This window comes from Patiria miniata, unplaced genomic scaffold (assembly GCF_015706575.1).
Source record: "Patiria miniata isolate m_02_andy unplaced genomic scaffold, ASM1570657v1 HiC_scaffold_21, whole genome shotgun sequence".
NCBI lineage: Eukaryota > Metazoa > Echinodermata > Asteroidea > Valvatida > Asterinidae > Patiria > Patiria miniata.
In genome coordinates, this window is record NW_024037060.1 from 860,860 (window position 1) to 887,809 (window position 26,950).

General features: G+C 39.6%; 1 protein-coding gene across 1 annotated transcript; it reads right to left on the reverse strand.

The window, feature by feature from the left end:
* Nucleotides 1–632: 632 nt before the first annotated feature.
* Nucleotides 633–26,161, reverse strand: LOC119729566 (WD repeat-containing protein 49-like). The gene is made up of 29 exons (XM_038202178.1): nucleotides 25,744–26,161; nucleotides 24,587–24,738; nucleotides 23,560–23,668; nucleotides 22,450–22,545; nucleotides 21,174–21,227; nucleotides 20,762–20,827; nucleotides 20,319–20,477; nucleotides 19,915–20,017; nucleotides 19,438–19,525; nucleotides 18,714–18,847; nucleotides 17,980–18,078; nucleotides 17,434–17,536; nucleotides 16,170–16,234; nucleotides 15,945–16,009; nucleotides 15,352–15,511; nucleotides 11,462–11,619; nucleotides 10,202–10,366; nucleotides 9,850–9,965; nucleotides 9,274–9,346; nucleotides 8,618–8,788; nucleotides 7,946–8,134; nucleotides 7,482–7,641; nucleotides 7,050–7,184; nucleotides 6,468–6,619; nucleotides 5,780–5,975; nucleotides 5,011–5,150; nucleotides 3,657–3,695; nucleotides 2,781–2,919; nucleotides 633–1,977 (listed from the first exon to the last, which is right to left on the reverse strand). Exons 2-29 carry the CDS (start codon nucleotides 24,715–24,717, stop codon nucleotides 1,649–1,651), a joined length of 3,594 nt encoding a protein of 1,197 aa, XP_038058106.1. The 5' UTR covers nucleotides 24,718–24,738; nucleotides 25,744–26,161; the 3' UTR covers nucleotides 633–1,648.
* Between the last annotated feature and the right edge of the window lie 789 nt (nucleotides 26,162–26,950).

Sequence of the window (26,950 nt, forward strand, 5' to 3'; positions counted from 1 at the left end):
CACTGAAAAAGAAAAGTTTTTGAATGCCCTTTTTGGAGAATTTCAAAAGGAAAAACATGATACATGGACAATCAAAACAGGTTTCACATTTATGTGCATTTTAACAAAAAGGTTTACAAAATAACTTGTCCAATGTAGTGGATGGCAATATCAGTAGCTGTCCAGATCTTTTGTCAACTATTTTTGTTCATCGAGACAAAAACCTGAGAGATTCATCAGATTGAAAAAATAAATCACGCTTTTTCTAATTATGCACAGACATGTAAATAAACCTGAAAAGACGGTACACTTCCTTTGACTCACGGCAATCAGTATTTGTATATTGAAAAACAAATCTTTCAGATTCTTTGTCCTGATTGGTTTATAACACGGTCACATGGGGTTCACTAAAATGGAAGCTAGTGTAGAAAATTTGCATGAGGCGTGAACCAGATGCATGTCTAGTATTGCGTGTTGAAGATTGTGCTGGTCAGGGCTATAGTTAAAAACAAAGCGCTGGATAAAGGTTAGTAAAGTCCATAACATGAATAGCGGCTTCGTGGACTATGGTACATGTATTATAAAACACATAATATATAATTATAGTATACAATTATTGACTGGAAATGAGGTCACTAGTGCATGTATATATACCCCCTCGAGGCTGTGACAACTTGTTCTATTTCCTCAGCCTTTGGCCTTGTACTAGAACCCTCTTTTGGTCACTCACATTCCCTCAGTGTGCATAGACGTGCACTAATGACTTCCCTGCCAGTCAATATTTGTACATATTGTTAGATCATAACCAACGTCCATGATGGCCATAGTGAATGTAGCTCAGGTGCCGTGCTGAATGTGGGCGGAGCATGGAGTGGTGGAGGAAATGGAGGAGGGTGATTTTGATGATTATTATCACTATGGGAACTTGATGGTAATAGTTTTTTTACTCTGGTTGCCAAGATTGCCAAGATTGCCAAGTGATTGGTTTAAAATAGTTGAAATGAGTGCAATAGGTAAATGTTATGTTAATCAAATATTATCTAAATGTGATTTTGTATGGTTTATTTATTTTTCTCCCAAATAGAAGACGAAGGCAACTGACAAGGTGCATTATAATAATTTTAAATGGATTAAACAAAGAAATTGGGTTTGAACCTGCGACCTTCGGATTAACACTCCAGAAATAATAATGTGAAATGACACATAATAGAAACTAGTGCTAAAAAAAACACCTGTTAGAATTTTCTTTTTTGAAATGGCGAGTTGTGCAAAAGGATTTGTGCTGATAGAATTTGTTAAACAAAGTACGTTTTTCTGGATGAAATTTGTGCACTGACTGGCCAAACTTGTTGGAATACAAAGTGGTACAGTAGGAATCAATCTTAAGTACCAATGCTATACATTGACTGATGACTAAATGATGATTTCTTTTCAGGCTTTATATTTACTGCATTTTATTTCAGTATAAATGTATTTGGACTCATAAAAGGCCTCAACTTTAACAGCATATGAGAGGGTCTGTCACAGTATTTGTCTCACATGCTTTTGTGGGGTTTCCCCTCTGGTTAGGGGAAAGGTGGTCAGGCCAGGAATGATGTAATTAGGGGCTCATAAATGGCCTAAGTTTTAACACACAGTGTTCTTGTGATGGTCTGTCACAGTATTTGTTTCACATACTTTCGTGGGGTTTGGGTCGCTTCCCCTCTGGTAAGGGAGACAACCGGACGGGCCGGGCATGATGTCCATTTCCCCCTCCTCCACCTCCACCTTTAGCCCCGCCCCCCTGCGAGCCATTTATCATACCAGCCACTGAGTTACTTTGACTAGCAATCATGGACCAGGCTTTGAGCCGTCGGTTGGTGTTCTGCCGGCCCTTGCCTGCCGCCTGCCCGCCCCCCATGGCTTCTAGCTCCTCCTTGTGCTGGGTCTTCATGCGGGCTTCAAACTCCAGGATGTACTTTGGGAAGAGGCTCCGCTCATCGTAAGCATTCTTCAGATCTTGAAAGAATAACAAAAGAAAAAGTAAGAAATTGAGTGAGGCAACTGCAACATAAGCAATAAGGCTAGGGCTATGTTCAAAACGGGTGTCCAGAGCTATGGCTATGTGTATTTTCAGCATGTGCCTATTAGCTTAAGTATTGAAAACATATACAATGGCTCTAGACAAGACAATACATTAGGATGCTGCCTTTATAAAACATAAATTAGTAATAAATACCTGTAGAGGTTACATGCAAGAACTGTTATTCAGGTCCCTATTCCAAACTAAAAGAGTGGTAAGACACAGTACATTAACAGTTTTCTTTCAAATTTGGATCTTTTTTCAGCTATTGGAACATTTGTTGATAGCAGAGTTTCTTCCCATGTGTCACTTCCAAATGGCTTGCACAATATTTGTTGATATGATGCACAGAATAATTAAGGGATGAAAATTCCTTGTGTGTGAACTGCAATGGACTCCGTTGGCTGGTTGATCTTCAGTAACTTGACATTCCTTATTAGTGATGAGGGTCCTCATTTCAGTGACATGAAACAAATGAGAACATTTCTATTCCCCCTTGATGGGATGCTAGTCCATCGCAGGCTACTCTCCAGCTAATGCCGGTACCCATTTATACTCCTGGGTGGAGAAGGGCAAGTGGGGGTGAAGTGGCTTTCCCAAGGACACAACATATGGCCAGCAGCTGGATTCGAACCCATGACCCTCTGACCACAAGTTACGAACTCTAACCCCTAGGCCACGCTCCCTCGTTAAAGCGTGCAAGTGCTGCCACCAAATTCATAAATTGTCTTCTACTCACTGAACATTTCCTCTGGTTCTTTGTCCAGCACTTTGACATTGTTCATGTCTTCCCGATCGCGGAAGTACCGGTGGGGATGGGTGATGAAATCTGGTTTCCTTAGCGTTCCGACGTCATCCAACTCTGGTACTGTCAAGGCCTGCAAATGTGTTTCAGAACAATTAGGAATGAGTTTCAGAGAAAATGAAACATAAGCAACGTGTTTTCTTCTTTGGATAGAGTCTTGATCCCCCCCCTAAAAAAAAAAACCAGAGTGATATTTGGTTTGTGTTCGCATATTGCTGGTTTTTTAATTAATTTTTTTATTGTTAACTAAAAAAAAAAACCAATACAACTTTGAAAAAATTGAAATGATTAATCCCAGGTAAAGAAATTAAAAGATCAATTCATCAAATGAGATCGACGCATCTACTTTTAATATTATTAGGTATTTGTAAATAAGCCAAAAACATTTGCAAAAGTTCATAATTTTTTATGTTGGCTTGTCAGCTGTATTAATATTCAACTAAGCGTTCCACAAGGAAGCAGCAAAAGCATGAGAGCTGTAATTGGAAGCTAAATACTGGCATGCAATGATTGCTGGCTGTTAGATTACTTCATGAACAGCTGCTACTCTTGGAACTGTAAGCACTAAACCCACACTGTCCTGTTTCTATTTCAGTACACTTGCCTGGCTCTCAAAATGCCCGACAGTGACTACAACAACTATGGAGCATCAACAAACTTTAACTTAAAAGGAAAATGAACCACATTTAAACCAGACTGCTAGCCTGCAGTTTTAAAGACTCCTTAAAAATACTGCCCCTTGAATTTGTTTGTTCAGTGGCCAACAATAGCAGCTGTTTAAGAACAGAGTGAAGATGATGACATACAAACCTGGGTCCACATGGGAAGTACCATCTTGTCAGGAGGCTGCTGGGAAGGGGGTCAAAGGTCAGTGCATATGATAAGCATCACTAATGAGCTGCAAATGAGAAAGACTGGAACTACATGTGAATGAATGCATGCTAGTTACAACTAAGCAGGCAAAAACTTGCTTCTGAGAATGTTCAGTACATGCTTGAATTGTAAGCGGAGACGTTTTGGTAATTCACCATTTGAATTGTAAACGACTTTTTGTAAGTATCAGTGCTATACTTCCCAACCAAGAAATTCACATAGTACTTTTTGGAACTGTCCAATGGGCAATTGAATGAAATAATTGAATGTAATTGCACCATACTACAAGTCCACTGTTTCAGCTAATTGTTCTATTGGACCGTTTCAATAATATTGCGGGAAAAAATGGAAGAGTCATTTACAAATCTTACACCAGAATTTCTTCAGACTTTTTTTTCATACCCGTGAAAGGTTTCCCACCATTTCCAAAACTGAGGTCTGCCAAAAGAATTTAACTTCCAAAAACAATAAAAAAATTCAGCATGGGCATCCTCCATTGCATGAAAACTTTCAAGCCTTTCCATGTTCAAACAGCAAGTGTTTTTCAAGAAGATTGTTATTTTGGTGTTTTTGTACACCAGAGTGCATCTGGGCACTTGTGGAGGACTCTGTTTTCTTCTTGGAAATGGGAGTTGGTAATGATGGGTGCTGTCATTTAATGGGGTGAGAGTTGATGAGGGATAACTATGTAAGAAGCATGAAGTGATAGCTTTAGTGGGTAAGATGCAGCCTTACTAAAGACCAGCTGCTTATTCTGCATTTTGCAATAACAAGAAAGTGTCCAAATGACACACATTGTTCATTGCATGGCTCCCTAGTCAGTTTGATGTCAGCATGCAGCAACGATTTCACGTTTTGAGGAGTTTTATGTAAGCATATGCCATGTCCTCAATGTACACTATGAACAATCTCATGCAAACTATACCAGTTTCAGTCATGCTACACGTCCTAGCTGTGCATTAAAGCAAACTGCAGATATGTAGACACGTCCATCACAAAAAGGTCAAATGTCAAAAGACAGGTCAATCATATGTCACATCCCAAGTAAGGCGGTCATCCCCTGTTACTTGTGACTGACTTGCTACTTTGGACTTGAGATGGACTTGTGTATTACCCTCCGTACCACCCAAATGCTCTATCTTCACTATGGTTTTATGAATCCATTAGGGAATAAATACAATGTTATACAATGTATACAATGTAATACAATGTAATACAATGTAATACAATGTAATACAATGTAGTACAGGTAATATTGGGTTGATATGAATGATTGTTCAGATGAGCTTACTGCAAACGGCCCCCCAGCTGGGTTGCCCATCGGTGCAGGCCCAGCAGGAATCTTCTCCCAGTGGAGATACGGCAGCTCAGGGATAGTCCCTGGCTGCTTGCGCTCACGTTTCTTGCTTCTAACTTCTTGGTACTCCTTGCCTGCCAAAGGAACAGTTCAAACATTCTTAAAACTTCAGTTCTCTCTGTTTTTATTGCCCTTCACTGAGGAAATTCCCTGCATACTCAGTGTTGTCTGAGAGCTTAAAGAGTAGAACTAGTTATGCTCTGCTCGAGTTTTAACGTTGTGGAATTGTGTTCCTTTTCAAAAATCTCTAGCAACCAGTAGTATACATCTCATGGCATTTCTTGTCTTAACAGACTTTTTCTATAAACTGAACTTTTCCTGTCTGCTTAAAAGTTTCATGAAATTGGACTCCTCAAATGGAGAACATTGGTTTCCAAACCTTGCTTTCATCTCCAGCCCAAGTTCAGAACAGATATTCAAAAGCATCACTGAAGGCGCCTAGTGCTCACCCAAAGACGCTAGAGGTTTGTGCACATCTAAAATATAATAAGTTGTGTGTCCTTTGCGCCATATGCGTACGAACCAGTATGTGCACGCGGTGTGTTCCTCCCACTTGGGTTTTGAAAAGTGGTCACTGTTCGTGAATGGAGCCCATATCGGAACCTAATCCTGATTTCTAAGCGGGGACAAGAAGCAAAGCTTTGGAATACTAAGCATTGAGTGCCAACCTCCATGACCTGTGACCTGCGAACTCTGCACCTACCAAGCCTAGTCTTCTCCCAAGTGTTGACCTTGGTCATCGGATCCATCAAGATCTCCAGCATCTCTTCTGTCATCTCATCTTGGGTAGCATCTAGGGCCTCACCGCTGTAGGACTCCCCGCTGTCTGAATGCTCGGCCTCATCCTCTGGGTGGGGTTCCGGGGGCGGGCAGTAGGGCTCGATCTTCCAGTGGTCCTCCTGTTGGATGTAAAAACAATAAGAGCAATTGACAATACAGAAGAGTGCTGCCATACCAACCAACATCTCCCTTGGCTCCCAAACTCTGTGTATTTTAATAAGCGCTGGAGAAATTTTCTATAATGACTGACTCCTATACCGAACAAGTTTAAGTGCACCCAACTTGTGTTTGTTATAGTGACTTTCTAATGTACAGTGAAAATGCATCTTTATATTCTCAATGCAAAGCAAAGTTTTTGTTTCAATTCCTTCTTTCCCAAATGTTTCTTAATCCGTTTGAACTTGCACTCTCTTGTGGTAATAATTCTCATGCTGTTTTTTCTTGCGATACTTTTGTTTCGGCAGTTTAATTTTTGAATATTCACAAACAGTGTCCATTACACTAATTGCCAACAAGTACACCATATGATGTATCACACAAATTCATGCATTATTCTTTTGATAGCAGAGCTGTTAAATTGAGCTAGGCTTTTGTGTGACAATTAACCGTACCTGGCCAAATGTGCCGATGCATATACCATAGATGTCCCACACCTGCACGCTACAGTCTGTGGATGCTGAGATGATTAGTGTACGATCGTTCCTCTCACAGACCAGGAGGCTGTTGATCATATCGGCATGGGGCTGCCAGGAAGCAACCAGAGCTGAGGAGGAAAGGATTATAGAGTCACTAAAATGTGCATAAAGTTAATGGTGCAACTTTGAAGGTATCATTCAAAACGAGGAATGTTTCTGTTCTGAAATATGACTATACAATTCTGTAACTGCACCACGTTTTACAGTATTATTTGAGCTCCAACTCAAAAAAGCAAAGTTTCAGTCTTATTTTTCAGTGCATGAAAAATTGCACATTTCACCATAATTTGCTAATGCTCCTATGGCCAGCGTAGAAGCCATGCAGTTCATACTCGTTGTGAAAGCAAACGTGAACATGAATTTGTGATCTCACTGCAATTATTTGTGCTGCAACTTCGCAACAGTTGAAAACATTTCAGTATGGTTTATGAATTTGTCAGAGAATAGACACAATGCAAATGCAATCCAATACAAGTGCTTCTAAGTGACTGGACCTACGTGGGGGTTCTGTAATGATGGTTTCTGGATGTAGAACACAGTATTCCTGGATGTTCCACACTTTGATAGCGCCGTCCGTGTCTCCTGTCACCAACATGTGGTTGTCTTCACTCACGGCCATGACAACAAAGGACACTGTAGTCAAGCAAAAAAACGAATAGAACAAAATATATCGAATAAACAAACATATCCTCTCTCAGTGCTGCCAATATAGTGTCTGACATGCGTGCAGAGCGCCAAATTCATAACACTGCTGAACAGCCGATTCTGGGCTAACTGCGCTTCCATCTATTTCATGGAAACCTGAGGAAAGCTAGAGGGAGAAGGTGAAGAAATGTTCAGTTTAGAGATGGGAGGAAAATCCCAGAGGTATTTTCCAAGGGAAACCTACGGAATCCTGCAGGGATGAACACCCAATCAACCAAAGCTTACCATGCTTATGCGCGATGTACTCGGCCAGCAGTGAGTTCTTGGCAGTGTTCCAGAATCGGACCCAACCATTCCCGCCGCAGGATACAAGGTTGGCACCCCCGGATGCTGACTGACCCTTCCTAGCATCCAGGAAAACCAGGCGAGTGATGATGTAATCATTCTGATGGACAAGAGAAAACAAGAAGCGCACACATAAATGGAGAGTTTTTCAAATCACGGCTCTGCCTCCAGCTTTGCCTCATCTATGACAACAGAATAATGTTAGACCGTCTACTACTTGTACCTAATGAACATAACAACATTTTGACCTCTTATTATTTGCCCATTTTCCAGTTCAGTCCTCTACACCAGTGGTACTTTATAAGTGCTGTTTGCTGTAAAGAGCTTTAGAACAAAATTTCACAATCTTCCTAGGGTGTGATGACTCCTGTTCACCGGTTCAACTTAAATGTAGCAGTTCTTACCTGTTCATCTTCGCTAGCATCACTGCCTCTAGAAGTAGGCCTCTGCGGCTTGCTCCCCTCCGTCCCGTCGGCTACCGCACCAGGGGGTCTAGACAGTGCTGAGGTCAGGCTCTGTGATTCTAACTGCCGAGGGGATACGGACGGCTGGGATGCAGTGCCGGAAACTGTGGTGCCTTCCTTCTTCAAACCCTGAATTGGAAACGGACGGGAAAACATGAGACCCAAACGACAATGGAAAAATACGATGGACCCACAGTTAGCTTAAGTCAGAAAATTGACCGACATTGAGCCAGAGTCCCCCAAATCGGAATCCTAAATTCCCTTTCACGCTATCCAACAGCTCCAGGTTGGACCTGGATTCACCCTGAGATTTCAAAAACTCTTTTCTCACTAATCGGACAGCTTCTACGTGGGTCCAGCATTCTACAGGGTAACATCCAATACAGATGGAACCAGAGTTGAAAGGCTCTACCCAGGTAGAAAATACAAATTAAACTATGTAAGTGTGAACAGTATAACGGGTGGACCCATGTTTAATCAGCTCCGGTTCTGCTTACAGTGGACCCACGTCATTTTAACACAAATGTAGGTGAGATGGTAGCGTGAAATGCTCTCAAAATCTGGAGTCAAAGCTCGAGGCAAAACCAAAGGTTGTAAAATCCTGGAGCTCACCAATCGAGTGCCGGCTCTGGACTTGACGACCTTCTTCAGGTATCGCTGGCGCAGACGCCTAGAGGCGACCTCTGACCCTGAATTCCATATGATGATCTCCCCATCGTAGCTGGCAGTGGCCAGGGTGTGCGGGGCAGTGAATGCTGCCGCTAAGATGTCATCATGATGCTCCTGGAAACCGAAAGACCACTTTAATATGCGATATGATTCAAGAATGACATTAAAACTACATGCCCCTTGATGATAACAAAGGGAGACATGACAGACAGATGAGTGTCACCGCCGTTCTGTGCCTGGCACTCATGTGAAGACAATATGTGCTTATGCACATTCAGATGAATATACGTCGGGTGTACCGGTGTGAAACTAGGTCCGGTTCACTTGTGTGACAAATAGGTTGGGTTTATCAGTGTGAGGTTTACCAGTGTGAAAAAAAATGTTTGGTTTTCCAGTGTGAAAATAGAACAGGTTTATCTGTGTGAAAATAGTTATGTCAGATGTACCAATGTGAAAATAAATTGGGTGTACCGTGTGATCACACAGTACATATCATTGCTACATTGACTTCATAGAAACCAACTCATGTTTTTGTAAAGAACTTAAAAATCATTAGAAGATTTTAAAAACCTTTATGGAGAAAAGGGCTTATTGTTTACCTGACCTCCCTTCCACTCAGAGGGCTGGACATGAAACTGAATGAGTTGCTGATTTCTGAAGACCGTGATATATCTGGATTAACATAATCAAGAGCAGAAAGGCCAACTAAAACTCAAATTTACATACAATCAAGTTCAAAAAGCAGTTAATGATCATCCAATAATAGTAACAGGCAACTGATCATATAGTCCCCTTTAAATTATTCGGAAGACTGCAGGTTCGAACTTCTCTGTCTGCAACAAGATCTATTTGGAATGTGCTTTTTATCAAGTCACAAATTATATCATCTGATGGATTTGCAAGCTTTAAAAACAGTTTTATAAAACAAGGCATGAAAACTCAATGGCTGTTACAATCTGGAACCCTGTGTCACAAATCAGTAGGAGTAACAATGGGGGATCAAGAAAACAGAAGGGACTTTTTAAACAGCATTTTAAGACATTCAGCTACAACTCTCAATCCTTTGTAATTCAGCATTCTACAACCGCAATTTTCATTTACTTTGGAAGCAGCACTACATAGAGGGACTAATCTATAAAACAAAATGGAGGAGGTTCTTGAAGCCTAGTCCATACCTGTTCCAACCGATCACAATAAAGTTTCTCTTGAGGACCACAATCTGTGAGATGTCAGCCGGTTCCCCCATGCCGGCATTCAGAGTGTGGTGACAATGACCATTGAAATCCCACACCTAAAAGGATAAAAATCAGTGGACATATTCAGTGAATGACGTTAATTATTCGTGAACCCTAGGTCTGACTGACGATCCAGTCGACTTTGCCCAATACTGGATTTAGATGATGATCCAGTTATGCAGCAAGTACATGGAAAGCCCAGCCACGCTGCCTTATTAGTGCTAAATCTGAAGACGAAGACGTGATTTGATAAATCCTAATATTTTTCATTTTTAAGCCAAAAAGGCCTCACCTTAACAGTCCCGTCTGTGCTTCCGGTGAACAGCCTCGTCTCGCTGTGATCCAGGGCCAACGTAGTGATTTCTGAGTTGCCATGACAATTGATGAACTGTTTGACCTTTTGACCTGTATCCAGCAGCCACATATTGACAGTTGACCCTTGACACGCACTCACAACCTGCCAAAAACAAAACAATATTGGATGACTTTTGGTTTAGTTCCACAGAAGCCAACATGCAAGTTTGAATAAAAACTGCAACTGGAAAGCAACCAAAAAAGGCGGTCTTCCAAGCTTTACAAGACTTTATACAGTGTTTTTCAATTTTTAACGGCATAAGTGTGATAATTAAGTGTGATATTTAAATTAGAAATTTAAATTAGCTGATCTAAGGAAAAGTTGCATGCTTGGTTGTGATTTAGTCCATCGCCAGTTTTCACAATTTCGTCCCAAGTCTGCAGTCTCAAGTAAAGTCACAAGCTACAGTACAAGTGTGGTCACAAGTATATCACCAATCAATCCACAAGTCTAGTCTCAAGTAACAGGGGATGTGCAGTGACTATGGAATGCTAGTTGACTTTGGACTGGATGACTTGTGATTGACTTATGATTGACTTGAGATTGACTTGTGATGGACTTGTGATTGACTTGAGATTGACTTGTGATTGACTTGTGATTGACTTGAGATTGACTTGTGATTGACTTGTGATTGACTTGTGATTGACTTGTGATTGACTTATGATTGACTTGTGATTGACTTGAGATTGACTTGTGATTGACTTATGATTGACTTATGATTGACTTGTGATTGACTTGAGATTGACTTGTGATTGACTTGAGATTGACTTGTGATTGACTTGTGATTGACTTGCGATTCGTCACAAGAACACCGACTACAACAATTGATCACAAGTCACGTCACAAGTCAAGTCACAAGAAACAGGAGATGCACTGTTTCATTTGAATAGCTGGGCCTAGATGACTTGTGATGACTTGTAATTACTAGTGACTGTCTTGTGACGACTCACGATTTGTCACAAGTACATCGACTATAACAATTGATCACAAGTCACGTCACAAGTCACGTCACAAGTCACGTCACAAGTCAAGTCACAAGTAGAGTCACAAGTCAAGTGACAAGAAGCTGGGGATGCACTGTTCCATTTGAATAGCTTGGGCCTAGATGACTTGTGATGGCTTGTGATAACCTGTGATAACTTGTGACTGCTTATGAATTGTTAAGACTTGGTTCAAACTCTGTACAGCAGTCATTACCTGATTGAAGGTAGAGCTATAGATGGCACAGGTGATGGGCTTATCGTGGCTCAAGACGCGATCCTTCACTTCCTTCTTCATTTCCAGTAAGGCCATCTGGTAGTTGAAAGCCATGAAGAGACGATTGCGGTCTTCGTGAAAGAACATGTGCGTGGTCACTACAAAAAACAAACAACGAACCAATGAGTGACTGACCTTGAGTATCGTATCAGAAATATTTCACCTTAAATTTTTTTTTAAGAATTGAGGTTTTGGGGGTAGCTAAATCTATTCAAAGCAAAAACTTTCAAAAAAGACTGGCCAGAAATGAGTGTAGTACTCAGATGTGAATCCATCTCGAGTTGCTATTTTATAGACAGACAACTCAGACTGAGACTTTATATTCATGACTTGGACTTGACATTGAGGACTCACAACTCACAAGTCACATATTCTTTACCAACAGTACTATTTAAAAAAATTAAAAGCAATTTCAAGGTTATTTTTTTAATGATTTTTGTGCTATTCCAGTCATTGATTTCTGGGATACTACACGTATTCATGCATTCTTTCAAATGAAACATATGACTCGTGACTCAAACCAAGTGACTCATGACTCAGATTCAGACCTGGAAATTAGACTCAGATTTGAACAAATTTGACTGGTCACACAAAAGATGACCAGTTAAAAAACCTTGTATTTTAACAAAGCATTTTGTCTTTATAATTGCCGACTGTTTTTCACCATAGTAGGAACTTTTGAATTCACAAATGTAGACCTGTTGCAATTAAATTTAGACATTGTGTTTCTGTTAATCAGTATTAAAGTCTATGTGTTCAAAGCATATATACAATACAATTGATTTTCCTTTATCTCATACTTTTGTGCTTTTAATAATTTGTTGTGATACGTGTACATCTACAACCACCTGGTTTATAATTAATAAGTTACCCATTTTCTTTCATTTTTTTACATCAACATGTACATACTCAGGTTTCTCTGTGATAAACTGGGACACAGTTGCTTGTGACAGGAGACTGTAAGATTGAATAATAGAGCTCTACAAAATAGCGAAAGACAACAGTGCAAACAAGGCAATTTATGTACACCAAAGCATGGATCTGCTGGGAAAAGACTTTTTGTCCTTGTTGATGCTGTTTTGTACTATAAATAGAAACAACTTCAATTCTGGGATGTATGCCAAAGTGCTACAAAGTGCAAGCTCTTCAAAGATATGGAGAACCGTCCAGCGCTAATGCACTCAAACCAGGAATCTTTACAATTCCAGTGTGAAGTCTGAAAGACTGTCAAACAATCTTCCAGGATTTTAAGAGAACCGTTTAATTTCAATTGAGGAGTAGGTCCATCAGAAAAGGGCAACCTGACTAGATGGAGTGCAATGTAATCACACGGCCTTCTGAGCGTGCATCTGCATACTGGGATACACTCAACTGTCAATGACTGGCAGCTGCAGTGAGGAAGGCAAACAAGCCGTTGACCAGGTTCATTAGAATAATGGTTAGTAATAAGGCCTGCCTAAATAAATCAAAGAGTTTGAAGAGTAACCATATGGAGTGAAAGCAGTTTGGCTGATGAAATCAGAGAGAGGGGTTTTCTTATGCTGTTTACCGACATCGTGTCAGAGAGAATAATAATCAGTTGTCTATCCAACAACGGAGCATTTGACACTTGCCGGAATTGGACTTTCCAGTCGAGTGAATGGGAATGCTTGAGACAGTATCTGTTCAACTTTGAAATCTGAAGTGACTGCGATTCAGGATTTTTCTTAGTGAATGAGATTCGATCATTCTGGTGAAATGTGCTAGCCACAACAAAAATACCATGAATGAAACCACTGTCAACCTCAGACAGGACAGAAGTTTCGGGCCTGTGTTTTATTTCTTGATTTCCCTCATGGTTTTGACAGAAATACTGATTCTTATTCTCAACCCCTTGTGCTTGATCATCCTCCACCGTGTGCCCACCATCCAGGACACAAGCAAGGTGTTCCTGACTTCGCTCACCATTGCTGATTTTGCTTTTGGGATTTTCACCGTCCTGCCAACGGTGGCGCACTACATTGCCGTCGAGTGGCCGTTTGGAGATTTTCTGTGTATCCTTGTGGGGTCGATAAATTACGTTTTCTTCGGTATGAGCGTACTTTCGCTGTTGCTGTTAACGGTGGACCGCTACATCGCAATTGTCTTCAGCCTTCACTATACCAGGGTCGTTACGGTGAAGCGAGCGCGTATCTTCGTGTGCTGCACATGGGCGGTGGTCAGCGCCGGTCTCATTCTTTGGGATGTTTTAGGAGATTCAACGGTCCTGCTCTGCACCTGGAAGGATCCAGGGGAAGGCAGCGAAAACTTTTTCTTTACCCTCGCCGCGCTAGCAGCAATACCCGTTCTCTACGCGCACATTCTCTGCATTGCCCGCAAGCAGGCAAGAAGAATTGCACATGTAGAAAACCAAATTGGGAACCAGCTGGGTGATGGGTACCAGCGGCGACCGATCAGCATTAAAGCTCTCAATACCACTCTTATCATAACTGCTGCCCTTGTGCTGTGTTGGATACCCGATGTGGTGCGCGTTGCCCTAGGTCCTGAGCGGATGCCAACTGATGCAGACGTGTTGTGTGATCTCTTGTTGATGTCCAATAGCTGGCTCAATGTGGTCATCTACTATATCCATCAGAGAAACTTTCGACAGGCTCTGCATGGGACAGTGCTCTCTTGGATAGCTCAGTGCAAATGCCATAGTTGTAGCTGACAGTCTTAAACTCTTGAAAAATTGTTGTAATTTAACTCGATGCTCATCAACTGTCACATGTTTTGATATCTTCAATCTTAAATCTGGTTTTTGTTCAACTTACGAGAATGTGTTTGTTGTCATTAGTTAGGCCCTAGTGCGCACTTAGCCCAAATGGAACATTGTCATTGAAAAACATTTGTCAAAATGGTGGCGCCCTTATGCCAAGTCTACAAGTTTCACTGGTTGGTTAGCAGATGTGATATGTTTCCGGTAATGAACTTACGAGGAAGGTTCAAAACAGAAAATGTCTGCCCTGACAGGAACATTACGTTCATTTTGCGTGTCGTCCATTTTGGAAAAACATAGCAAACAACTAGCAACCTTTGTTGCTAATATTTGCCAACTTGCGCAAACATAGGGGCAATTCATTCGTTACGGACGTTGCATTCAGAGCTTAAAACCAAGTTGAAAAAAAAAAAAAAATACTTGCAGTGGAAGCAAATTTTATATATTTGGTACAACTCTAGCTTGGGCCTTAGTGTACAATATGACATTGTATGTTAGCTGAATTAATTAATGAGATATAAGCACTGTAAACGACCCTTATGCTTTATAGATATTTGATTTGCAGTACGCATTGATAAAAGTCAGTGAAGTTTCCTACAAGAACTTAATGGAATAACTATGTTGTGGTAGATCTAGGTTCATTCTATGAAACACCAATGAAATCTTACAAAAAGGTACATGTACTTGGATGTCATGGAAACATCATGCTTTTGTTGTTATGGACGTTACGTTATAACGTTACGGAGGGAAGTGATAAAAAACATATTGAATCATGGTATTCTATTAAAGTTCTGTGTGTTATTTTTTATAAAATATGAACCTTCTCTCTGCCTTTAAACAAAAACTCACAATAACACTAGCATGTTGGTTCCTTTTTTTATAATTGAAACAGGATCTTCGCATGCCCATAAGTCAAAATGTAAACCAATTTTTTGCTACAATAAGCGGGGATTTTCACTATTGTAAGCACAGCAATAAATTGGGCACGTGACAACAACTCTCTGAATAGGTTAAACTTGTAAAAGCATACCTCCTCATAATCTTTCAGTTTTTTTTTTTTTTCTGTTTCATTTTAGATACAATTTGTACTTACAGTCGGGTCCTTTAGGGAACGTCCCAGCAATTCTCTGCAGACAGACTTGCAGCTGTACATCCCAGATCCTCAGCACTTTGTCCTTAGAGAAACTGATGAGCTGACCCCTGCGATGGTTGAACTGTACATGCATGACAGGGGCCATGTGACCTCGCAACAACTGTAGGGTTTACAGTAAAAAAAAAATTAGAGATAATGCGAACTTGTTTTATAATGGGTTACACTTGATTCATAAGTTCTGGGATAATAAAAGACCTGATACAATAAAATGTCGGTTTTATGCTTTTGAAGTAGTATGTCACTTACAATAATTCAAGAAATACAAAATTCCTTATTTAGAACTTTCATCATATTTTTACCCATGTTGAAATTGTTATACAACAAAATATGGAGTGCTGAAATCAAACATATTGGGAAAGCTAAAACAAAAAGGTTGAAAGTAATACATTTTTGAGGACCTGTTTTAAGAGTTTAAGATTCGCAAAAAGCTATCTTTGGAATTTTGAGGATTTTTAAAAATATATTTATTGTATTTTTTTTGTTTGGGGGGTTTCTTTCAGGGAGATTTCTTTGTTTCAATAATTTGCACTTACCCCGACTGGTTTGGAGACAACGTAGGGATTCCATAAACACACATGGTGATTAACGCCTGCTGTAGCTGTGCAAAAGAAAACAAAACAGTGTAAGAATTTTCAATAAATTGGCTTTTGACTTTTTTTAGCTTATATCATAGATAATAATTAAGGACAAAGGGAAAAAAAAACATTTTCCTAACACTTAAAAATAAAACAAAAACCCAGTGAAAACCTTTAACTTACCAATAAGATTGAGCACTTCGTGGTAATCAAAGGCATTGACTCCTTGAGCAATGTTGAAAGAACTCCTAAAATACATACATTAAAAAGAGAGAGATTTTTAAACACCGATGTACTCAAAACAGAGGCCGAGCCAAAGTTCGAAGCAAATTGTAATAACTACTACTATCCACAAGTGGAGCTTGGTGAGTGTATAGTGCTGGGCTGAGCCCCAATTCCATCTACGTGTACATACAGGCCCCCATTCCCCTCTCATAATGATTCAGTAAGACTGACAGATCTTTAAGAATTTTATTGAAGGGGTATAAGGCCCAAAAAAAAAAGTCTCCGGTTTCTGGTGTGGAGCTTGCCCAAAAAGTGATGCGGCGACGCGGCTTTTTTTTTTTTTTTACCTGATTTTTTTGCTTCAAATGTCGGCTGATGACTGCAAATGGTGCCCGACTAAACTTAGTGCAAATATATGGGAGTCCAGAGAGGCCACATAAAGCTTATTCTCGACCATAACCCAATCTAAAAACACGTTAAAATTGTGCAGCAGCAGTATTCCAGTCAAAGCAGTGAGTTTGGCGGTTATGGGACATCATCTTTCATTAAAAAAAAACTTTTTCATTTTGCCGACGCGCATGGCTACGGCGACGCGCGCGCATACCAGAAACCGGAGACTGTTTTTTTTGGCCTAACATGTAGCAGAGAATTTCTAAAAGCCTCCCCACATGCTTCCAAGGAATTTCCCTGAAATTCTCTCTAACATTCATGGAAATCAGGTCCTCAGAAACACAAGGGCATGCAAACTGGAAAGTCACAAACAACACAAGGATATTTAAAGCTTAAGAAATGTTTTTTATGTGCTTTTATTTGCAAACACAAATCAAGTAAATCAACTGACCCCAAAAAAGTTGCATGCCTGAAAACAGTTATCTTGAAGGGGAAAAAAGCTGTTGCTCCTAAATATAAGAATTCAGTGAGTAAAAATGCTGTGGATTTTGTTGGCATCTTTCTAGAGTAAAAAAGAATATTGCTACTGCAAATAACAATGACAGGATTACTTACGAATGAATGAATGGTTTGCGGAAACACCATGTGCGAATAATTTCTCAACTAAGAGAATGGTTCTGAAAAGAATCAGAGGTATAACCTCGACGTTCCGGTCAGTATGCTCTGACCGTCTTAGTTGAGAAATTATTCGCACATGGGGTGTTTCTGCAAACCTTTCAATCATTAATATCTCCACCATGCAAAGCCTCAAATCTTACTTAGGATTACTTACGTTTTCATTTTCTGTCTAGCCTTCTCAATCCAGCCCAGCACCATAGCATTCTCGTAGGTGGTGGAGCAAGATATGAAGCAATCTAAATGTAGAGCGTATTTCACTGCAAGAAAGAAAAAGGAATAGAAAGATACTTAAAATACACGCCACAAAATGAAACACAAAGGTGCTTAAAAAATGTCAAATTAACCATATTTCATTTGACCAATTGATATTGTGTATTCTCACAGTGTGCACTTTGTTGAATGAAGACAGGTTTAATACCAAGTATGTTGATAAAATTTAATAACAATTATTTTGAAGATACAAATATATAAGACATACAAAGGCTGATTGTGGATCTGTGCAAATGCAGCTACTGTTTAATACAACAATCTTGGTAAAATTTACATAAGCAGGAGTCCAAATGCATACAATGGTAAGGGTTGAACCACTAGAATTTTCACTGTATTGGAGAAATCTTACCATGCCCTGTGTGAACATGGCTTTCCATTGCTACAGCATTACTAAATTCAATTTCATTTTCATGGAATTTGAATAGTTTACCTTGTCTGGCCCATTCCTGGTGGCCACTATGCCGCACCAACCGACAATACTTGAATCTGTCTTTCAGTAGATGCTTGAAGTTTACATTCACGACTTGCTCTGCAAAAAAAAAAGAAGAAAAATAACAAACAGTAAAGAATTGTTTCCTTTTTCTTTTTATGGTATTGTAGTCGAGTCTGTTACAAGTTTGTCACAATTCCTGTGACAAGTAAATCATAAGTCAATTTACACGTTTGGCCAAAGTGAAAGTGGATGAACAACAAAGGAATTCCTTTTTTTCTTAGTTCATTTGAATACTCTGTGAGTAGACTTGGGACTAGAGGTCTTGTGATTGGCTTATGATGGACTTGCGATTGACTTGTGATTGACTTGTGAATGGCTTATGATGGACTTGTGATTGGCTTTTGATGGACTTGCGACTGGCTTGTGATTGGCTTGTGATTGACTTGTGAATGGCTTATGATGGACTTGTGATTGGCTTTTGATGGACTTGCGACTGGCTTGTGATTAGCTTGTGATGGACTTGTGATGGACTTCCATGCCTTCTCAGGTGAAACTCGAATCCAAGACTTGCTGTTTTCTAGTGCAGGTGTCTTACTACTCACAGGGCTTGCCAGGGTCAGCTGGCCAGCTTGACTCTGATGTAGCAGCGAACCATGAAATCAGTAAGGGGTAAAACCCCAAATCAAAATTAACATCTCCCTGATGCAAAATTCTGCGGAAAGTTGAAATACCTTGTCCCTCCCCCGCTGTTTGCTGGGGCCTGTCAAACAACGCTATGATGGCCGATGTAAACACGAAGGCGTTGACGTTACCGCCTGTGTCTCCCATTACGATAATTGCTTCATTAGAGTTGTTGGGGTTACTCCTGGATAGGAACAAATAAGGGAAATTCAGTGGAACAATTTTCTTAGTCTCCAAAAGATGTATATCTTTCATCTCAATGACAGCTTTGTAAGAGTTGTTTGGGATGCTCCTGGACAGAAAAAGAAAATGGTAGTGGGGCAATTCTTAGATCCTTCACAAGAGGTCTAATGCTATGAAAAAGCAGGGCTATATTTCAGGTCAACATAATTTGTCGGGTCAATTTCATGAGGTTGTTGGCTCAGAGCTGTGTCGATTACAGAAAATATTTTCTTCGCAAAAACAAGGTAGCAGGCACAAAAGCCACACAATATATATGTTGCTCACAAGTGATGATTGTCTTTTTTTTTTGGCTGCGCAAGTAACACGAAGCAACATTTTTTGTTTAGCAGCGCCAGCAATGATATGGTGTATCAAGGTTTATGGGGTTTTAATACTTCCCCACTTTTGTTTTCTTGGTTGCTGTACCTTCTCAAACTCTGTAGCATTTCCAATGTGGAGCAATAAGATTTCTATTGGCTGAATTGTAGGTCATACTTTACCTTTAGAATCTCTTTGTTTAAATTATTTGTAAAACTACTTTGGTTTTCTCACCAATGATCCATGCTTAGTGGAGTGTGCTCCAGGCCATAGACTCTGTACTGGCAGTTGAACTCAAGCTTGGAACTCAAATCGTAGAAAACTTGAAGAAGAAAACACAGTAAAAAAAAAAGAGTTGTTATAATTCTTCCATTCCTAAGAGAGGATCTCAACAGAGGCAACAAGCAAAAATGAAATCTAGGACTTTGTCAATAGTATTAATGATATACAAACCACAAAGTGAAATCTTGAATTTACTAATCTCAAATTGTTCATTTAAAACACCATAAATGAGACAAGTGCAAGAAAAATTACTCAGGTGTAAACTTTCAAGTTTTCATCCAAATAATTTTGAGTGCGTGTGCTGCATAAGTTATTCGATGTTTGCATTTGCGATTTGAAATCCTATTTTAAGGCACATCGCCGAAGCTACAACTGATTAGGTTTTCTAAGTATTGTAAAAGGTTTTTCTTCAGAAACACAATAACATACCGATTTCTTTGCTTGTGAACGCCAGGGCTATCTTGTTGATGTTCTGCAACACAACGAAAGTGGTCACCCACATATCTCTGGGCTTCACTGCATCATTGTTTATCTGGGAACACAAAAAAAAGAAACAATTTCACCATCAAAAGGTTTAAACTGATATAAATGAAAAACAAGATTTAACATTTGTCATTTTCGCAAAACATTTACCAACTGGATGTACCGGTATTTCGTAAATCACCTAATCTGTGAATTACTAAGAGTCATTTACATCAAGAATTTCCTCCTCTATTTTCCAGAATTTCTTAATTTCATGATGTCAACAATTGAAGTTTCATTGTACTGTCAGCTGTTAACCTAGAAAATTTGCTTTACTCTGAAATTCACATAAAATATGAACTTGTGCTTACTCTGATGGATTTCATGAGGTGAAGTCTGGTATCCCATGTCGATATCCCTCCTTCCTTGCTGATTGCAATGTAACGGCCACTGTTCTTCAGGAAAGCCATTTTCTGTAATATGTCCTTGTGTGGGCTGGGTAACATCTTAATGTCCTTCCACTGGGGGACCTGTAATAATAAATAATAATCGTAGTGCTTATATAATACTTTCCATCGTATCAACAATCTCAAAGCGCTTTACAATTATTACCCCGTTCATCCGGCCATGGGACCACGCGGCAGCCGATATCAGCGCTCAATCGGTCCTCGACCCTCACGGTACCTATTTATACTCCTGGGTGGAGAGAGGCAGTTGTTGTTAAGTGTCTTTACATGAGCACAAACACCATGTTCCTGGCAGGATTCGAACCCACGCACCATCAAGATCAAGATGGCCGCAACAATTGACTAACCTGAGTTGATTTGACTCTGTCATCTTTCTCAACATACTCCAGCAGCAAATGGGAGGCAATCTTGTCCTGTAAGAAGGAAACAATACATGGTATTCTTAGTTACTGCAGTAGCCATTGCTGTTCGTCTCCTATATATCAGAGCAAACGTGTGTTTGATGAACTCTGTGCATGGACACACTGCAGGAGTGGATCCAGCTATAGCTTGAAGGGGAGGGGGTAGCTTTTAGGGAAGAGGTGGGGGTAGCCGGCATGTGCAACATTTTTCTACAGGATTTTCCTATTTCTTGCAGGATCTAAGTTTTCCTATGTTATACATGATGATGTACATGTAGGGGTCTAACTGTGTGATGTTAAAAGTAGATACAATGTTACGGCTATGAAGGAAAAGAAGAACAGAAAATGAATGCCATACCCAGTCGACTTTGCCCTCCTTTGTGACATCGATCTTGTCAAATAGATCTGCATACTGTGCATACAAATGAATGACAAAAACAATTTCTAACACAGCAGCTACTGGGTATTTATAAATCGTTTTTAGTAATTTTGAGGGATTTGTAATTCGAGGCAAAAACAGAATGCTTGAAACTGCAAGAAGACAAAGCTTAACGAATAATATAATTCATGTATAGATTGCAATATATATAAATAAAACCCAGAAATATTGGAAACAAAATCAAAATCTAATTTTCTTAAAAACTCTTTGAACTTTTCTGTAATAATTATATCCATGACTGTGGGAACTGCTGCAGTCATAAAAATTCTAGAATGCATACATTTTGCATACTGTGTTTTTTTTTATTTGGTATATTTTGTATAAGTCAATGGAAACATAACACAATTTACTAAAAAATAAAAATATAAGGCAGTGTCACACAGCAAGTATTGGAGAAAGATTAAGAATTGGGGGATGTGTGTGCAAAAGCCGGTGTTCAGAATAAACTTCAAACAAAGTTGTAGAAGTCACTGAGATATCAGAGGTGGTTTTTGTGAGTGAACAAAAATAGGCGAGTAGAGAAAAAATTGTTTGAAGTTTTGAAAAAATATGCAATTTACCACTCTTCTTGAACCAATTGGAGGCTTCGGAAATAAACAGTTATCAAAATACTCACTTTAAAAACAATAACTATTAAACACCAAAGACAAAAATACTGATATAATGTATATATTTCTCATGCACTGGTATTTTAAAGCAAATTTGTCTAGCCCTTCAGCATTTTTCAACAATTAATATCATGAAATTTGACTTCTCAGCCAAAATTTGCTGGCTTTAATACCATTTTGATAAATCACACACATCATAATGCCCATAACAAAGCACACACAACCAGCATCCAGTTCAGAATGTCTTCCCGGAGTTGCGCTAAACAAAATAGTACTAGGAGTGATTCAGATTGAGTCAAATACATTTTTGATTTCAAACAGGTGAACTTTATATTCCATTGACTAGTCTCTGTCGTCATTTTCAAAGACTGCAGCACTTGGTCTTAAAAGTTTGCGCTCTTAACTGATTCGAAAGTCAAACATTTCATGTGCTTAATTCAAATCTTTAGAATACTGTGGTATGGCGCGACTTTGAATTGCCAGTGACCATCTTAAATCTCAACCTATCACTGGTGAGAGGTTATCCTGTTAAAACTTAAGAAAGGCTCAAACTTAAGAAAGGATTCTTTTGGAATACTGACGCCTACCTCCTCTGGGTTTCCTTTGGTCAAGATCCGATCCAGAAGGTTGCAAAAATCGTCCTTCTCAACACTGAGCCGATTATTGTAGCCATCACCATGTGCCTTCAATATAAAAAAGCATACAAGTACTATAATGCTGTAACCGCAATAAGGCCAAAAAAAATAAGTCTCCGGTTTCTGGTATGGAGCTTGCCCAAAAAGTGGTGCGGCGACGCGGCTTTTTTTTTTTTTTTTTACCTGATTTTTTGCTTCAAATGTCGGCTGATGACTGCAAATGGTGCCCGACTAAACTTAGTGCAAATATATGGGAGTCCAGAGAGGCCACATAAAGCTTATTCTCGACCATAACCCAATCTAAAAACATGTTAAAATTGTGCAGCAGCAGGATTCCAGTCAAACCAGTGAGTTTGGCGGTTTTGAGACATCATCTTTCATTGAAAAAAAAACCTTTTTTCATTTTGCCGACGCGCATGGCTACGGCGACGCGCGCGCATACCAGAAACCGGAGACTTTTTTGGGGGGCCTAATGCTGTAACCGCAATAATATGACCATGTGTGCTGAGAGTGACACTCAATAGCCTGTGCAGAGGGCTGTAAAGGTGCCTTTGTGTGTGATATGAATTTTGGAATAATAATTATTTTGATAAAACTTTGAATCAAACTTGCTTTTGCTAACAATTTGAGAAGATAAAGGTAAATAAACACGGAAGAAGCAGATAGACATGAGACCAAACCAGTTTCTCTTCCTGCCTACTTTTTAAAATATTTTTTTATGTTTTTGGCTTTTCCTTCCGCATAATTCCTTTACTATTTTAGTTCGGCTAACAGGAACAAGATATTTGAAAGGTTTGTCTCAAGAACACAACATGATCTCTCACTTTTGTGTTTTACTATGGTTTCATTTAAACTGTTTACAGAAATAGAATGAGAGAAAAACTACAAATGATTTGGAAATAATAGGCTTGCTTCCTGCTTTGCAACCTTAGCATTTCTTTTTGTGTGGGGACTTGAAGAACAAATTGATCACATCTCTGATATCTGTGGCATAGCTAAGTGACAGATCACAGAAGGAGAATTACAACAAAAAATTGAGAAATGTTGTTCCTTTTTCTTTACCATAAATGCTTTCTTCAAATGCTGCAGGTCTTTGATATTGAGTCGACTCTCAAGTTTGACCCCAAAGGTCACGACGCCACCGCTAGATGCTACAGTGTTAGAAGGCTTTCTGTGAACGGAAAAAGAAAAAAAGAAAAATTTCTTCGTAATCATGCATACATATTGAATCTGCCAATGCATTAATTAAAGGTACGGTATCAGACAAATCACTAATGTTATGGCATGCCACAATCGTAGCAAAAATAAAATGCTTGCACACTTGCACATGTTCTCCTTGAAATTTGTGCATATTTTTTCAGGGTTCACAATTACACTAACAAGCTGTTCTGGTCAGTCAAGAAATCATCCCCTTTCCAAGAAACGTCCACAAAAACGATCTTTGTCCCTTTCTTCTTAATCTTCTTAGGTTACAAATCTGTCCAAACACTACTCCACGAAGCTGTAGCTGACTAATTTATTATTTATGTATAGAATCAATAAGTCTTACGGTACAAACACATGTATAATGCAATCAATGCAACAAGTGTTAGCACATGTACCTCTTTTGTGTAAGGTGTGGTTGTCAGTTAGCCTTATATACCTCAGCGGATTACACGATGTTTACAGGGAAATTATATTAGTAAGGACAGATTGCATGGAAACATATTTGTAAATGTAGATCTAAACCACATCAGTTCTACTTTCAGGGACACAAACTACAACAGATTGTGCATCAGCAAAGGGCTAAAACAACGCTTTCCTTCAAAATTACCTTATTTGACACATTTCCGCACTGTGTGTATTGTGTACGTACTTGTACAATCGTGTATACTAGCAGTTTTGTTCAGTATGCTGGGTCTGCACACCCGCAATGTGTGCACACTTCAGTCCACAAAGAGAATGAGATACGTCCCAACGTTGATGGCATGTTTCCGCCCCCTCCCCCACCCCCCCACTGGAGGGGCTAGGCCTACTTCATGTACTTGTACTTGTGCACAACCTCCATAAATGTTTAGTCACGTTTAAAATATAAAAAAAAATCTCATACTTCTCTAGTTTCTTGTCGTCATCCTTGGATTTTACTGACATGGCGGCCACAGCTTTTATGGCAGTCTTCACTGCTGTACCAACCTGCTGGTTGCCATGGTTACTGGGGCTGCTCTCCCTGGGGGATGCCATGATTTCTGTGATTCAATCACCCTGTCGTAGTTGAAAATTAACAAAACGTTGAGAATTTCTTCATAAATGTATAAAGCAGTAAGCTGTACGTATGTGGGTATTTTTTTGAGGAAACTGTGAAAAAAAAATATCTATTTTTTTAAAAATTACTTGGAAAGTATGCCCGAATTAATTTCAATGTTAGTTATCAGTTACAAGGTAAGTTTTCTTTCTAACGAAAACATCAAATTGTGAAACAGTATGTATTTTACATTTCCAAGTCAAAATTTGAAATTTTTCTCATTTTTCCATTGTGTCAGTGGGGTGCAGCCCAGTAAAGAGGCAGTATATCTTGGCCCCATTTAGTCTGAATGACTACGAATCTATTAATCACCCTTTTTTACATTTGAACATTCATGATCTGACAATTGTCAAATCTTGTAAAAATTTAATGAAAAGATGAGTCCTAGGCCTACTTAATACTTGGACTACGCCCGGCCCATTGATGGGGCTAGGTTTAAACTCAACGTCAACATAGCTGGAGTTACCCAGCCCTAAATTTTATCATTGGGTTGTCATTTAAATGACAACCCAATGATAAAATTTAGGGCTGGGTAACTCCAGCTAACGTCAACAGATAATGCCTGCTCCCTCATTGCCTGCTTCCTTCTCTATTCTTGTTTTCATTGTTTTTTTCCTTTGAAAAACCATATTATTATTAATAGGTTTTAGCTTGAGAACCTTGATCCATCACCATGATGATCATTGTGAATTTGACTTGTAGAGCTGGAACTTTTGTGGATTTCAATTTACGCTGTAATGTAGCCAGCGGTAAAACAGTCATGACAGTGGTGGAGGCCGTGAAATTTGGCCTCAAAACAACCACTGAAATCATCATTTCTTTGGTCATGTTTTAGGCCTAGTGTTTTTGCTCTTTCAAGTCGATCCTTTAACATTACTGCACGAACATGACGAAGGAAAGCAAAGTCCTTATCAACTTAAAAACAGAAAAAAATGAAAAGTGTATTAAAACAAAATTTTACAAACCATCTCCATAGTTCGCTAACATTCGTATCTATCCGACGAACTAAGTTAAAATCAGTTGGGTTTTTGTTGACGATGTGCTGGCTGAGCGCCGTGTTCCACAACTGTCACTGACTGTGAATCTGGCAAACTCGCAGTTTCTTGTTTCTCCCAGAAATCTTTTGACAAGACCCTCTGAATGAGTCTGACCATGGCATAAACACGGTCGATTTTCTTTATTGATCCTCACACGAAGCGATAACATCAAACGATCATCTTGCTATTGAGCTGACAATGGTGGAAATCGAAGGCCAGCATCTTGCATATTACATTCTCCATGTCTGCAATTGTTCCCCACAAAATGTTGATCAATAAAAAAAAGAAAACGAACTACATGACGGGCTCAATCAAGCATGCAAATGAACAGATGGGGTAACCTGGAAACACGGTCACTTGTGCTGTATGCGACAATTGAGGGCGCTATTAATAAAAAAAATAACACGTTGTCCTTTAGTCAAAGCTTGGTTTCGTTTCAGATTTGGCTTTTTCATTAGAAAGCTTTTATGTTCCGATGCAATTAAAAAAAATAAAAAATTCTTGCTTCATATATCATACAGTTTGATATATCCGGGCACTTTCACACGGTACCAATTTACACAATATTTGTCTGCTTATTGTTTTTACCAGCTCTTTCGCATAATCAAATTGGCTAGATGGATTGATGAAAAGGCGTGGCCCTAAATACTTCTGACCAATGAGAGACAGGCCACGTGAGCCACACGTACTACGTCACAGACACCGCCTTGAATGCCTTCCTGTCTTACAAAAAAGAAGGGGAAAAAAAGAAATAGGGCATTCATGAAATTGATGATAATCCATCTGAAAATGAAGACTATTCCTTTAAATTTATGTTTTCCCTTAAATTTATAATTTCCATTCATGATGAAATTGTTGGCACTATGCGGAGAAATACAAACCGAAATTTGTGTTCACCCCCATATCATTACGCGATGGAAAATTACCGAGCGAGCCCTGCAGGGTCAACTACGGTGGCCCACAACTGTCACGGCAAAAGCAAAAGCGCCACGGCAAGCGCAAAAGCGCCGCGGCAAGCGCAACAGCGCCGCGGCAAGCGCAACAGCGCCACGGCAAGCGCAAAAGCGCCACGGCAAAAGAAAAAGCGCCACGGCAAAAGAAAAAGCGCCGCGGCAAAAGAAAAAGCGCCACGGCA

Excerpts from the sequence above, each read along its gene's own strand:
- LOC119729566 (XM_038202178.1), bottom strand. The coding sequence starts at position 24,717 with ATGGCATCCCCCAGGGAGAGCAGCCCCAGTAACCATGGCAACCAGCAG. Across the intron at positions 20,828-21,173 it reads AGGAGGGCAAAGTCGACTGG|GACAAGATTGCCTCCCATTT; the intron begins GTATGGCATTCA and ends TCCTTCTTACAG. Across the intron at positions 20,478-20,761 it reads ACAGAGTCAAATCAACTCAG|GTCCCCCAGTGGAAGGACAT; the intron begins GTTAGTCAATTG and ends TTATTATTACAG.